Source organism: Berghia stephanieae, chromosome 5 (assembly GCF_034508935.2).
Source record: "Berghia stephanieae isolate SIO BIC M18660-M18661 chromosome 5, UCSD_Bste_1.3, whole genome shotgun sequence".
NCBI classification, from domain to species: Eukaryota; Metazoa; Mollusca; class Gastropoda; order Nudibranchia; family Aeolidiidae; genus Berghia; species Berghia stephanieae.
Genome location: NC_088364.1, coordinates 73,090,111 through 73,105,110, shown reverse-complemented (window position 1 = coordinate 73,105,110; position 15,000 = coordinate 73,090,111). Strand labels below are relative to the sequence as shown.

General features: G+C 36.8%; 1 protein-coding gene across 1 annotated transcript in view; it reads right to left on the bottom strand.

The window, feature by feature from the left end:
• The window catches only part of LOC144973560 (synaptotagmin-7-like), a 52,476-nt gene that overhangs the window by 9,065 nt on the left and 28,411 nt on the right, over positions 1–15,000 (bottom strand). Inside the window, exons 2-3 of the mRNA XM_078916166.1 lie at positions 9,772–9,937; positions 7,888–8,064 (exon numbers count right to left, since the gene is read on the bottom strand). Coding sequence (XP_078772292.1) covers positions 7,888–8,064; positions 9,772–9,937 — 343 coding nt within the window. The remainder of the gene's footprint in view (positions 1–7,887; positions 8,065–9,771; positions 9,938–15,000) is intronic.

The window sequence follows — 15,000 nt, the reverse complement described above, 5'->3', positions numbered from 1 at the left end:
ATATTGTTTGTTGCACAGTTTGAGCTGCCTACAATCAAAAGTAGAACATCAATCAATGTGTTACTTGCATCGGCGATTTGCACAGCAGTGCCCATTATTTGATTTACATACACGTGACGATTTGATTTTTTGGTGTGTCGTCGATGACTGATTGTGTTGGGTGTTAATTAGGATTCACTCGTATGTGATGTGATGTCTGCGGCAACTTGTGATGGCAGTGATTGCAATAGTATGTACTCGTATTATTGGTTCATGGAATGTAGTGCTATGTTTACATTGAAGCTTCTATCATTCATATTGAATGCCCTTCTACCATTCACCTTGAATGCCCTTAACATTAATAGTAATGCCATAAATATATAGATTAAAGATTATAATAATGATACACGTGGTAAAGATAGTATTTCAACTTAAATGTACTCATGTATATGACAGTCTAATTAAAAAGTTTGTGACCTTCGATATTTAGGTTTTTCCTATTAACTCACTCAAACCTAGAGATTTTTTGTTAATTTTCAAAATTGGAAAAAAATGTATAAAAAATGAGTATGTGTATAGATATTTGTTTTCAACTACCATTAACATGTAAAAATGAAAAACATTAGCTTTGATACTACGCCTATAATTTGTCTCAGAAAAAAATGTAATAAACAGGAATGGGGTAAAAGTAAAACTAATAATAATAATAATAATAAATGGCATTTATATAGCGCTTTACCCCGTTGTCACAGGCTCTAAGCGCTTTACAGTGATATAAAACAAAACATATTACAGTGAGACAAGTGTGAAGGAAACGTGATACGAATTCAATTTAAACAACAACAAATATGAAAATAATATTGCAACATTATGACGTAAAAAGATAAAACTTTAAGCGAGATTTGAACGTTGTCAACAAATCCGAGCATCTCACGTGTGATGGGAGAGAGTTCCAAAAATGGGGGGCCGAAAATTGAAAAGACTGTTCACCTATTTTACGCAATGGCTTAGGTTTGACAAGGATTGATTGGTCATTGCTTGACCTCAAGTTTCTATTGGGGACATATATGTTTAGAAGGTCTTTAATGTAGGAGGGACTGTTCGTGCTCAGGGATTTGTAGACAACAGTACATATCTTATAGGCAACTCTTTTTTCCACAGGAAGCCAATGTAACTCACGGAGAAGAAGAGTTGCTGACGGGTATTTTTTGTTATTGCGTACAATGAGCCTGGCTGCGTTATTTTGAGCAACCTGAAGTTTGCTAACTTTGTCTTTAGCTAAATTCGCCCAAAGGGAGTTACAATAGTCCAATTTAGATAAAACCAGGGAATTAATTAAAAGTTCTGTTATATGCTTCGGTATTAAATTACGAATTTTGCTTATTTTTTTCATTTCTATGTACATAGATTGTATGGTGTTATTCACATGGCTTGTCATGGAAAGATCTTTATCAATGATGACGCCAAGGTTTTTTGCTTTATTTGAAAATTCTATTGTGCTATTTCCGAGAGTAATAGGTGATTTATTTGCCTGTTTAAGGATACTCGGCCTTCCACACATTAAAATCTCAGTTTTACTATCATTTAATTTTAACTTATTGTGGTACATCCAAGATTTAATCTCATTAAAACAGCTCGTAATTCGTTGTATTAAGAACTGTAAATTACTAAGAGGTTCTGAATCATATATTTGCGTATCATCTGCATAAAAATGATAACTCAGATTGAATCTGGATATCACACTAGAAAGGGGCTGCATATATACAGTAAAAAGGACAGGGCCAAGAACAGAGCCTTGTGGCACTCCAAAATTTAGTAAAACTTGTTCTGACTGAACACCATTCACCACGACAGTCTGCCATCGATCTTGTAAATATGATGTAAACCATTTAAGAGCAATTCCTTTTATGCCGAACGTATTTTCTAGTCTTCTTAACAAAATGTCATGGTCAATGGTGTCAAAGGCAGCTGAAAGATCTAAAAGGCATAATACATTGATATTGTTAGCATCAGCATTACATAACAAGTCATTAAAGATTTTAAGAAGCGCCGTTTCAGTACTGTGTTGATGTTTGTAGGCTGACTGAAAGGGTTGTTTCAAACTGTTGTTCTTACGATGAGATGTTAATTGTGTAAGAACTACCTTCTCCAAAAAGTTTTGACAAAAAAGGTAAATTTGATACAGGACGATAATTGTTTAATATATTGTGGTCCAGTGATGTTTTCTTCAGAAGTGGTTTGACGAGGGCACTTTTAAAGCACGATGGAACTTCGCCAGTCAGTATGGATGTATTTATGATTGATGTAATGGATGGTAATAATGTATCGATGGAGCTGGCCAAAAGCTGTGCTGGTAGGGGATCAAGGTCGCAGGATTTAATGGGGGCTTTTTTTATCAACTCGTTTATGAAACTAGGTGAAACTGGTTGGAACTTGTCTAAAGGGGTACCACAAAATGTATTTGTATCTATAAATGGTTCATGCCGATCTAGTTCTGAACGAATGTTATGGATTTTGTCTTTTAAAAAGTTGACAAATGTGTTTGGCAAGTCTCTTTGATTGGTTGTAGATGGTAATGAAGTGCATCTTTCACGTCCAAGTAGATCATTGCAGGTGTTAAATAATTGTTTACAAGATTTAGAAGTTTCGAATTTTGAAAGAAAATACGTGGTCTTTGCCTTTTTTTATTGTTGTCTTCCAGGCACGAAATGCGTTCTTGAATATTTCACGATGAATCGTAAGGCCTGATGTTTTCAGCAGTCATTCTGCTCTCCGACACTTCGTTTTAGCTTCTTTAACGTCCACGTATACCACGGAGCATACTTGCGGTTGGTGACGGTCCTTGTTTGGAATGGCGCATGTTTGATGAGACAACTATTCCACTGGTCTGGAGAAATCATTGAATTTTTAGTAAGTTTTTTTTCTAAATCGCCTCTGAAATTGTCCAAATTAATGCCTTTAATGTTTCTGGTTGATGTGGTGGTGGTTTCTTGGCATGGTTTTGAAACGTCAAGATTGAAAGAAATGAGGGAGGGGTCGGAAAAGGGGAGATAATCGACGGTGGCGTTGGTTAAATAGACAAACACACAAACACACTCACACACACACACACACATACATATATAAATTTTCGCCTATATTATTATGACAATCTAATATAAATATATATGTACTCTGTATTTACTTGATAAAGGCCAAGGCCCGAAACGTCGTTTGTTTTGTGTTGTTCATTCATGAGTCAGATTTACTCCCTTTATCTTTATCTCCATTCGGGTAAAAGTAACCCGGGTAAAGAACGGGTGTATAGTCGGTGTTGGGATTGAGTGAGTTTAGAATCATCCATAACCTACGTAAACTATCAGCTTGGCACTTCCTTGAAAATTACACAATAATAGATAGTATGCGCTTGGCTAAGGAGTTCACAACATTGCCATCCGGAAGTATAACGGACCAACACACAAAACTATGTGTAACCTTGAACGTTTATAGTCTGGTTAATACATTTTAGTTAATATTTTGCATTAGGAGTAGATTCCATTACAACAATGAGCCATAACAAAATGAGTTACCAGACCTGCAAATGAACAGACGTCGTTGAGGATTATTATTATTATTATTATTATTATTATTATTATTTTATTATTATTATTATTATTATTATTATTATTATTATTATTATTATTATATTATTATTATTATTATTATTATTATTATTATTATTATTATTATTATTATTATTATTATTATTATTATTATTATTATTATTATTATTATTATTATTATTATTTATTATTATTATTATTATTATTATTATTATTATTATTATTATTATTATTATTATTATTATTATTATTATTATCATTATTATTATCATTATTATTATTATTATTATTATTATTATTATTATTATTGGTATTAAAAGAAAAGGTTCAATTCATAGAAAATTGAATGTCCGAGACTTACCAAAAGATGTTGATATACAATTTAAACTAAACAACACACAACAAGATAGGAATAAAACAATGACACCAATATCCACGATAAACGTTTTTGTATGAAAAACCGGGAAAAGCAGAAGATATCGGGATTAAATTTAATGATTTTGGAGGAAAAAAATGAATTAAATGATAGGAATATCGGTTGACGCAATTAAAAACCTGTAATTGTGTAATTCACGTATTTCACGCAATGAAAAAAATTTCCGAAAATTTAGATCATCAAAAAGTGTGCGAATAGAAAATCACGATCAGCTGTGCGAACTTTGTACGATTACTCTAGATACTGGACGAGGCAAAACATTTCTTGTTGGAGATTTGTATGCACAATTTAGCAGACGTTAAGAAGAGGTCGGCTGTTTATATTTAATGTAATTAAGATTAAACCCGTTACTGGAGAAAAACTTGATCACAAACAAGGCATGCAGTCACTATCCTTATGGATAGGAAGAGTGTTAAAAAAATAAAAATTTCTTCTATTGTTTTTCCTCTATAATTGAAAACCTGTTGCCTAAAGCTATTACCGAAATCAAGTCAATCCATTTTCATCGATTTTATGTCGGATGAGTAAATGTTAAATTAGTAAGGAGGTGTTCCTTTGTTTCGTGCAAAATTGAAGATCGTAAATTATAGATAGTTCGAAGATGACGTCACTCAGGTCTTTGTTATTGTTTTTGCCATCCGCGTTTTATGAATAATTTTCACTGAACTGTATTAATCCGACTATAAACGTTCATGGATACACACAGTTTTGTGTGTTGGTCCGTTATACTTCCGGATGGCAATGTTATGAGCTTCTTAGCCAAGTGCATACTATCTATAGGGAATGAGATTCGCGGAAGAGTAGCGTCCCTTGATTGGACGTCACCGGCGGAAAAGTTATTAGGGAGAGAACGTCATGTTGATTGTACGCATGCGTCTCTAGTCCTCGCTTCCGGAGACACTTCACCGAAAGCGAGGACGAGAGAGACGCGTGCGCAAAACCATGTTGACGTTCTCTCTATAAGGTGATGTCCAATCAAGGGACGCTACTCTTCCGCTAATCTCATTCCCTATACGTTTTTAGTTAAGATCCTTGTGGTGCCCAAGTTGTGTCAGAGCCATAAATTGGGTCTTTTATTTCTTATAATGGCCGTGCTGTAACGTGCACGATATAGATAATATGTGACCCATCGCCTCAAAACAGGATTATGTCGGAAGGAACCATATGCTTAAAAGCCGAATTAAATGGTAAACTGGTCAAAAATATAAATTGTTGGCATTAGCACCCTAAAATATGGTATCCATACTCCCCAATAAAACATACAAACTCAACACAAGTCTAATATTTCTGGTTATAAATTAGATTTTCAACATCTTAACCAACCCGATTAATACCGTTTTGAGGCGAAGGGTCACATATGCACTTGGCTAAGAAGCTCACAACATTGCCATCCGGAAGTATAACGGACCAACACACAAAAATATGTGTAACCTTGAACGTTTTTAGTCTGATTAATACCGTTTGGTGAGAATTAGTCATAAACACGGATGGCGAAAAGGAATAACAAAGACCTGAGCGACGTCAACTTCATACTATCTATGCACGGTGTTCACAAAGACTTTCTTTGATTTCAAAGTCTTATAATTCAAAAACCATAGTAGATATTTGCATTTGGTTTTCACTATCTTCTAATGAAAAGTCATATATTTATGCCTCTTATCTTAGCACATCGATCTTTATTACATCGCAAAATTTAGCAAAATAAATATGGACTTAAAAGACCTCATTATTCTCTCCTTCTATTTCGGAATCACAGTGCGATAAAATTCTCTATGTGTAATCTGAGTGCATGAAACGAAATTGCCAAATATATCTTAACGTTTCATAGCCCAGTTTGTCAGACCAATCAATACAGGGCACGTAAAAAAAAAAAGGAATTGGGTTTTCTAAATTTTCTGAAACACAAAGTCATCATCATCAAGATCATCATCATCATCGTCGTCATCATCATCATCATCATCATCATCATCATCATCATCATCATCATCATCATCATCATCATAGTTTGTCGCTCCAACACCGAACCCACTCCAAAGCATCTGGGGAGCAGACTCTAAGATCATGATCAGTGCAGCTCGGCCTTTCCTGGCATTCTCTAAGGATCTGCTCTGTACATACAATGCACACAATCTAGTCTCAGCCAGCCCCCACATTTCATGCTTCCAGCTGTTCTCCTGAGTTTTGCCCGTGCTCGTTCCGTGCTACCCATTCATTCCTGGGGAGTTCAGGTCCGTAGGGCAGTTCTTCTCAGAGATCTTCAACGGCTTCCACTCCCATGAGGAAAGACTGTATACAGCTGCATGACCAGGGATGATGCTTTCTTCCGTCATGAAGCTCTTTCTCGACTTTAGTCTACTTGTCGCTGGGTTGTGGTCATGGAAGGAGTGCCTTGGGTCTATTTCCTGTTTATATATCTGGGCTTAGGAAGCAGTGTGGCTCTTCGAATGTGGGCTGGTGCAATGCCAGCCAGCCGATGGAGGACTGGAGCTGGAAACCGATTGATACAACACGCACAACACGAACCACAACTCTTTCATGGTCAGGGTGGTAAAAGGATAGCCCCTCTGCCCTCACCAAGGACAACTTTAAGATCGCTTCAATGCAGAAGGACTGTCATAAACAAAAATAGAAGTGATGTCCAACCTCAAGGTAAACATACTATGTCTACAAGAGACGCACAAGACCGTGGGACAAAACATCCCTGGCATGCACCTAGAGACACAAAGTGAATATTTGGTAGAAGAGTTTTAGGCCTACTTTTATTTTTACTGTGAAAACGATGACTGTAAATATCTATTCAAACATGCTAGAATTGTATGCTGATGCTGCAGCTCATATTTATGAATATAGGCCATATATAATTTTTCAGTAAGACGACGTTCCTCCACCTTGAAGACAGGCCGTCCGCGAATTTCTAAACGACTTGCTTCTCGACAGATGGATTGGGAGAGACGGCCTCGATTGGCTCGACTCCTGGATCACCAGACTTTTTCCTATAGGACTACATCAGAGACATTGTTTATTCAGCTCCTATACCAGATATTGGCACCCTTACCATGAAAAAGAGCTTTTATTGAATCCATCACGCCACAAACGCTACAACGCACACTGAAAGAACTCGAAAATAGATTGATGGTAGCCAAAGCAACCATATTGAGGTATATTAATGGTTAAGAAAATGTAAAGCATTTATGTATTCATAAATCTATTAAAGAGTATTGACTAAAATGTTTTTCTGTTAGATATGTTATTAACTCACTCAACCCTAACACCGACTATATCCGTAGTATACCCGCAGTTACTTATACCCCCATGCCTACTTATTACATTTTTTCTGAGACAAATTAGAGGCGTAAAATAAAATCTAATGTTCTTACTTTTACATGTTAATGGTTGTTGAATAAAACTATCTATGCACATTCTCATTTTAATATATTTTTTTCCTATTTTGAAAAGTAACAAAAATCTCTAGGATTGAGTGAGTTAAACAGGGAAGACTTTATGGACACGCCAAAGTCAGCGTTCAAAACAGATAATAACCCTCAATGCGCATGTGGTCTAGTGGTATGACACTCGCTTTCGGATCGGAAGGTCTTGGGTTCGAGCCTCGCTCGACGCATAGTTGAGTCCTTGGAAAAGACTCTTTACTCACATTCTCTCACCGTACTCAGGTGTAAAATGAGTACCTGGCCGTTAACAGCGTTGTCTTTGTCCGAAAAATTGTAATATCGCCATACAGGCGTCATGTCTCGTCCTACATGTTAAATGTTGCTGTTTACCAGGGACCCCTTGTAAAGCGCTTTGAGCACGTTAAGTGGATATTTCGCTATATAAAAGCTCAATTTTTTTATTGTATATCTATTCACTTACTTGACTGGGCTAACCTCCTTGGCCATCTTCGGTTGTACATACTCAGGAGGAAGTTTCGAGTCCAGAATGGGGTCACATGTTAATGATTTCACCAGAAGCGTGCCCGCCTTTGGGGATCGACTCTCGCCGAGAGCGTCTGGGCAGGACATCCTCTTGCCATTTCTTGGAGAGGGACATCTAAAGAAGAAAAGATTTTAAAATGTGATTTAGCCGCCTTAAAACAGAATGATGTGGATGTAAATGGGTGGCTTGTGGTCTTGTGGTATGACAATCGCTTTCGGATCGGAAGGTCCTGGGTTCGAGCCTCGCTCGGCGCATAGTTGAGTCCTTGGAAAAAACTCTTTACTCACATTCTCTCACCGTACTCATGTGTAAAATGAGTAACTGACCGTTAAAAGCGTTGTCTCTGTCCGAAAAAATTGTAATATGTTTCGTTCTACATGTTACGTGTTGCTGTTGGTCAGGGACCTCTTGTAAAGCGCTTTGAGCACATTTAGTGGATATTGCTCTATGCAAAAGCTCAATATATTATTTGAAATCAGATACTGAAAATTGAATCCGTACTGAAAAAATATGAAACTTAGGTTAAATTTGAAGGGGTGACTTTCAAAACCTGAAGTGTAGCATTTTCAGAGAGAGAAAAAAACTTTTAATTTTTAGGTTTTATCGAGGTGAAAAAAAAAATGTAGAATTTAAGAGCGCTAATAAACAAGATTTCAATTTCGTGATCAGTTAAACTTAGATTTGACTTTAAGGCATCTTGTGCATCCCGTAATAATATCGTTTTGAGATGGGTCAAAAATTTTTAAAAAAATATAAATTGAGCTTTTATATAGCGCAATAACCACTAAACGTGGTCAAAGCGCTTTACAAGGGGTCCCTGGTCAACAGCAACATTTAACATGTAGGACGGGATTTGACGCCTGTTAGGCGATATTACAAATTTTCGGACAAAGACAACGCTGTTAACGGCCAGGTACTCATTTTACACCTGAGTACGGTGAGAGATTGTGAGTAGAGCCTTTTCCAAGGACTCAACTATGCGCCGAGCGCGAGGCTCGAACCCAGGACCTTCCGATCCGAAAGCGAGTGTCATACCACTAGACCACATAGCCGCACACATTTAGTTATTAAATGTAAAGATTCAAGTTGAAGGGTCACGTTTACCTGGACATAATACCGTTTTGGGACAATGGGTCACACATTTAGTTATTAAATGTAAAGATTCGAGTTGAAGGGTCAAGTTTACCTGGACATAATACCGTCTTGAGACGATGGGTCACACATTTAATTATTAAATTTAAAGATTCGAGTTGAAGGGTCACGTTTACCTGGACATAATACCGTTTTGAGACGATGGGTCACACATTTAGATATTAAATGTAAAGATTCAAGTTGAAGGGTCAAGTTGACCTGGACATAATACCGTTTTGAGACGATGGGTCACACATTTAGATATTAAATGTAAAGATTCAAGTTGAAGGGTCAAGTTGACCTGGACATAATACCGTTTTGATACGATGAGTCTATTTATCATTAGATATCACATTCGCTAAGATTCAATCAACAAACGACCTCAAATTGAAAACACCCCGCTGTCGAGTGAAGGCTGGTGAACGCGCCTTTCAGCATTCTGGTCCAAGGTTGTGGAATTTGCTACCACTAGAGATACGTTCTTCGTCTTCACTAGAGGAATTCAAGCGTCGATTGAAGACATTCTTATTCCGACAGGCTTTCTTTTGATTATGTGTATAATTAGCGTTCTTCGTGTACTGTGTTAGGGCTTAATGTTTAAGTTAATCTATGTTATGCGCCCAGAGCCCTCCTGATGAAGGGATGCTTGGCGCACTATAAATCTATACCATTATTATTAAGATGTGTTACCTTGAATTAGGTGCGGACTTTGTAATCTTTCCATCCTCGCATCCGTCAAATGTAAGGTCTCTCAAGATCTTTTGCTTGCGTCTCCTACTCTTGAACCACAGGAACGCTCCTAGACAGATGAAAACCCCGGCGGCGATACAGGCACATGCTATTGCCAGCCCAGTCGCTGTGGAGTAAATGATAGATGATAGTCCTTTAACTTTTGAGCATTTTTTTTAGCTTTGTATAGCACTGTTCCACACTCACTTTTTAAGATCGTTTTCTGTCACCAGTCCCTGCTCCCTCTAATGTGTCTCAATTTGACCTTTTATACTCACACTGGACAATATCCAGTGCGGCTATGTGGTCTTATTGTATGACACTCGCTTTCGGATTGTAAGGTCCTGGGTTCGAGCCTCGCGCTCGGCGAAAAGTTGAGTCCTTGGAAAAGGCCTCTTACTCACATTCTCTCACCGTACTCAGGTGTAAAATGAGTACCTGGCCGTTAACAGCGTTTGTTTTGTCCGAAAAATTGTAATATCGCTAACAGGCGTCATGTCCTGTCCTACATGTTAAATGTTGCTGTTGGCCAGGGACCCCTTGTAAAGCGCTTTGAGCACATAAGTGGATATTGCGCTATATAAAGCTCAATTAAAAAGAAAAAGCCCAATATCCGTCACTGCTTACAGCCAAATAATCATTTACATCTTATCTTATCTTATCATGCGCGGCTTTGCAGCATTGTGATATGGCACTCACCTGCGGATCGGAAGGTCCTGGGTTCGAGTCCGCTTTGAACAGCAAGGTTGAGTCCTTGAAAAAGGATCTTTACTAACTTTCTCTTTCTTAGCGTACTCAGGTTTAAATTGAGAACATACGGGCTCCGTCGAAAAAAATGTATTAAATAGGCCTTTGTTATGTTTTTGCCATCCGCGTTATGAGAAGCTCATGAAGTATTAACCTGATATATACTCAGGATACACACAGTTGTGTGATGTCGTATACTTCGATTGCAAAGTTATGAGCTTCTAAGCCAGCGCATACTATCTTGATAGAACGAGTTGCGTCGCTCAGTTTTGTATTGTTTTTTGCCACCCATGTTTATGAGTAATTCTCAAGAAACTGTATTAACCAGACTATAAACGTTCAAGGTTACACATAGTTTTGTGTGTTGGTCCGTTATATTTCCGGATGGCAATGTTGTGAGTTTTCTAGCCAAGTACTTACTATCAATATAACCTTAGAGGCGCCATTCTCGTCCTACATGTTAAGTGTTGCTGTTTGCTGGGGACTCGTTGCAAAGTGATTTTGCTCGTTAAGTGGATAGTGCTCTTTATAAATGATCATGTTTTTGAAATCCTATTTAATCCTCTAAAAGGTCTAGAAGGATAGCTCTTAGTATTTTCCTTTTAATGCTTTTTCAATACAAAACATTAATTGGTAGAGAGAACGAGAGAGAGAAGAGATGAGAGAGCAGAGAAGAGAATGAAGAGAGTAGAAATAAGCAGAGTAAATATCGTTCAATGTTCCCAGTTTTCGTTTTAGTTATACAGTGTAACTACAATGACAATGGCCATATTTATGGACAAAGATCTTTATTATTATTAATATATTTTTATTATTTTTATATTATTATTATTATATATTATTATATATATATTATATTTATTATATCGCAATATTCAAATCAAATCTTAATTATCACAACCATCTAGATATATCAATCATATACTTATCTCAATGATTTCAATTCTTTATCAACCCATTTATTAATTGAAATAGCGGGGGGTTTTCTGGTTGTTTTTGTTTTATTTGGGGGGGGGGTATGGGTGTTGTTTTGTTTTGATTAGTTTTGAATTATGGTTTGGGATGAATGCGATTACAAATATCGACAAGCTGTACGATGAAAAAATAATTTTTCGAAATTTAGTATTGCGCCTTGAAATATAGATTTTAGATGGAGATATCACCTCTTATGAAAGTAACAAGATAACTTATAAAAGAGACCAGTGGATCCGTATCAAACATTGTATGACCAATTTTATATCACTGAATTAAATCCCTATAAAAAAAATTCTAAATTTATGAGTCATATAGATAGTAGCGCTTGCTAAGAAGCTCATAACATTGCACGAATATACGACCACACACAAAACTGTGTGTAACATGAATTTATAGTTGTGATACAGTGTGAGAATCCACAACGCGATGCAAATACATAACAAGCTGAGACGTCTTGTTTATCTTGAGCCGATGAGGATGTTTGTCGTCCAAACTGGGCGACGGTATAGACCATGTCGGTCACTACTGTATGCCATGAATAGACTTGAATAGGCTTCAACAGTCGTGACGTCACTTCCTTCCTAATAACTTAGTAACACTGGCTCTAAACTATCGGAACAATGGCGGACGCCCGTATGAAATAATTCTCCGGCGAGTATAAAGCGTATCCAGAAGGGAAAAAAACACATACATTTGATCATATTTTGACTTTTACACATTCTGATCACAAGACATATGAAAAGTTCTAGCCAGCATGAAAAATAAAAAGTAATGATTTTCTTTGTTTAGAACCAAGATGGCGGCGTTACATCAGACTATTGAATCGTATTGACGACAAGTTGAGATCAGTTTGATAAGTATTATACAATATACAATGCATATAATAAGTATTTATACAATAAAACATGCATATATATAGTATTATAACAATAATAACAATGCATATCATATAAGTAATTATAACAATAATCAGAATGCCTATGATATCATTAATTATAACAATAATAACAATGCCAATGATGAAATTGATAATAGTCAAATCTTAATTACTAATTCTTCGCAAAGTCCCAGGTTTAAGAGCTTTTGCCAAGATCAGAGTCATTTAAATCGAGAGATATTTGAATGACGAGTTTTCTGGCCAAATTTTTAAATACGAGTTTTTGCCAGAGTACGGCAGTTAACTTGTTAAATATTTTGATAATGTAAACTGTATTTCACCGTAGCCATCGTTGAGCCTAACACTCGTGTCCTCTAGGACTGGCAGTTCGACGTCATTTTTTAGGTTTGTGTAGCGTCTAGTGAGTTGTCGTTAGTAGAGCTCAAGGAAACAAGTTATTTCATTGGTTGAACTATTGAATACAACTCACGATTTGTTTTCTTTTGTGGCAAAAGACTGGCATTTTGACGTCATTTTTTGGTCAGTGTCAGGCTATAGATAGTATGCGCTTGGCTAAGAAGCTCAAAACATTGCCATCCGGAAGTATAACGGACAAACACACAAAACTGTGTGTATCCATGAACGTTTATATTCAGGTTAATACAGTTCAGTGAGCATTGCTCATAAACGCGGATGGCAAAAAACAATAACAAAGACCCGAGTGACAACATCTTCGAACTATCTTTTACTTTACGATGGCTACGATTTCACACAGAAAGGATTGGCTGTAGGGTACCTACATTTGTACAACTTCAGGCATTCAAATAGTCTTCAACAGTCGTACTGTCACTTCCTTCCTAATGACGTATGGTAACTTAGTAACACTGGCTCTAAACTATCGGAACAATGGCTGACGCCTTGAATATTTCCCGGCGAGCTAAACGCGTATCCAGAGGTAAAAAACCCCATCAATTTGATATGTATGATTTTACACATTCTGATCACGCATATAAAAAAAGTCTAGCCAGCAGAAATAAAAATAATGATTTTCTTTTTAGAACAGATGGCCGCCGTTGCCGGGCGCGTGACATCAGACTATTGAATCCAATTGTTCCACTATGAAGCACGTTTATACGTTTACTACTATTTATTACAAATAATAAATCTTTACATTCCACAATAATATGGTAATTTTTATGGTTTACCATGCTCGAACAAATATAAATAAGCATATTAAATATGTGAATCTTATAATAATATAATCACTACATCAAAGCTTCTTCACAATGCAAACAGACATCCTTTACAGATTACTAAAATAGAGAAAATAATAAATTTAATGTAATGAAATTAACACTGATTGTAAATCTATAGATAGTATGCACTTGGCTAAGAAGCTCATAACATTGCCATCCGGAAGTATAGATAGTATGCAGATGACGTCACTCAGGTCTTTGTTATTGTTTTTTGCCATCCGCGTTTATGAGTAATGGACACTGAACTTTATTAACCCGACTATAAACGTTCATGGATACACACAGTTTTGTGTGTTGGTCCGTTATACTTCCGGATGGCAATGTTATGAGCTTCTTAGCCAAGTGCATACTATCTATAACGGACCAACACACAAAACTGTACGTATCCATGAACGTTTATAGTCAGGTTAATACAGTTCAGTGAGTATTACTCACAAACACGGATGGCAAAAATCAATAACAAAGACCTGAGTGACGTCATCTTCAAACTATCTATAGATAGTATGCACTTGGCTAAGAAGGTCACAACATTGCCAACACACAAAATTATGTGTAACCTTAAACGTGTATAGATAGTATGCAGATGACGTCACTCAGGCCATTGTTATTGTTTTTGCCATCCGCGTTTGTGAGTTGTTCTCACTAAACTGTATTAACCAGATTATAAAAGTTCATGGTTACACAGAGTTTGTGTGTTGGTCCGTTATACTTCCGGATGGCAATGTTGTGAACTCCTTGGCCAAGCGCATTCTATCTATAGATAGTTCGAAGATGACGTCACTCAGGTCTTTGTTTCTGTTTTTTGCAATCCGCGTTTATGAGTAATTCTCACTGAACTGTATTAACCAGACTATAAACGTTCATGGATACACACATTTTTGTGTGTTGGCCAGTTATACTTCCGGATGGCAATGTTTTGAACTTATTAGCCAAGTGCATACTATCTATAACGGACCAACACACAAAACTGTGTGTATCCATGAACGTTTACAGTCGGGTTAATACAGTTCAGTGAGCATTACTCATAAACGCGGATGGCAAAAAACAATAACAAAGACCTGAGTGACGTCATCTTCGAACTATCTATAGGTATCCAAGAACATTACTCACTCTATCCACTCTCTCCGCTTTCAATGCATCGTTTACTGATCAGTTCTCTCATCACATTCTCGTATAAACTGCATTCTTATTTTTCACCTCTCTCTCTCTCTCTCTCTCTCTCTCTCTCTCTCTCTCTCACTCTCTCTCTCGTTATCTCTCTCTCTCTCTCTCTTTCTCACTCTCTCTCTTTTTCTCTCTCTCTATCTCTCTCTTCTATCTCTCTCCGTCTTTCTC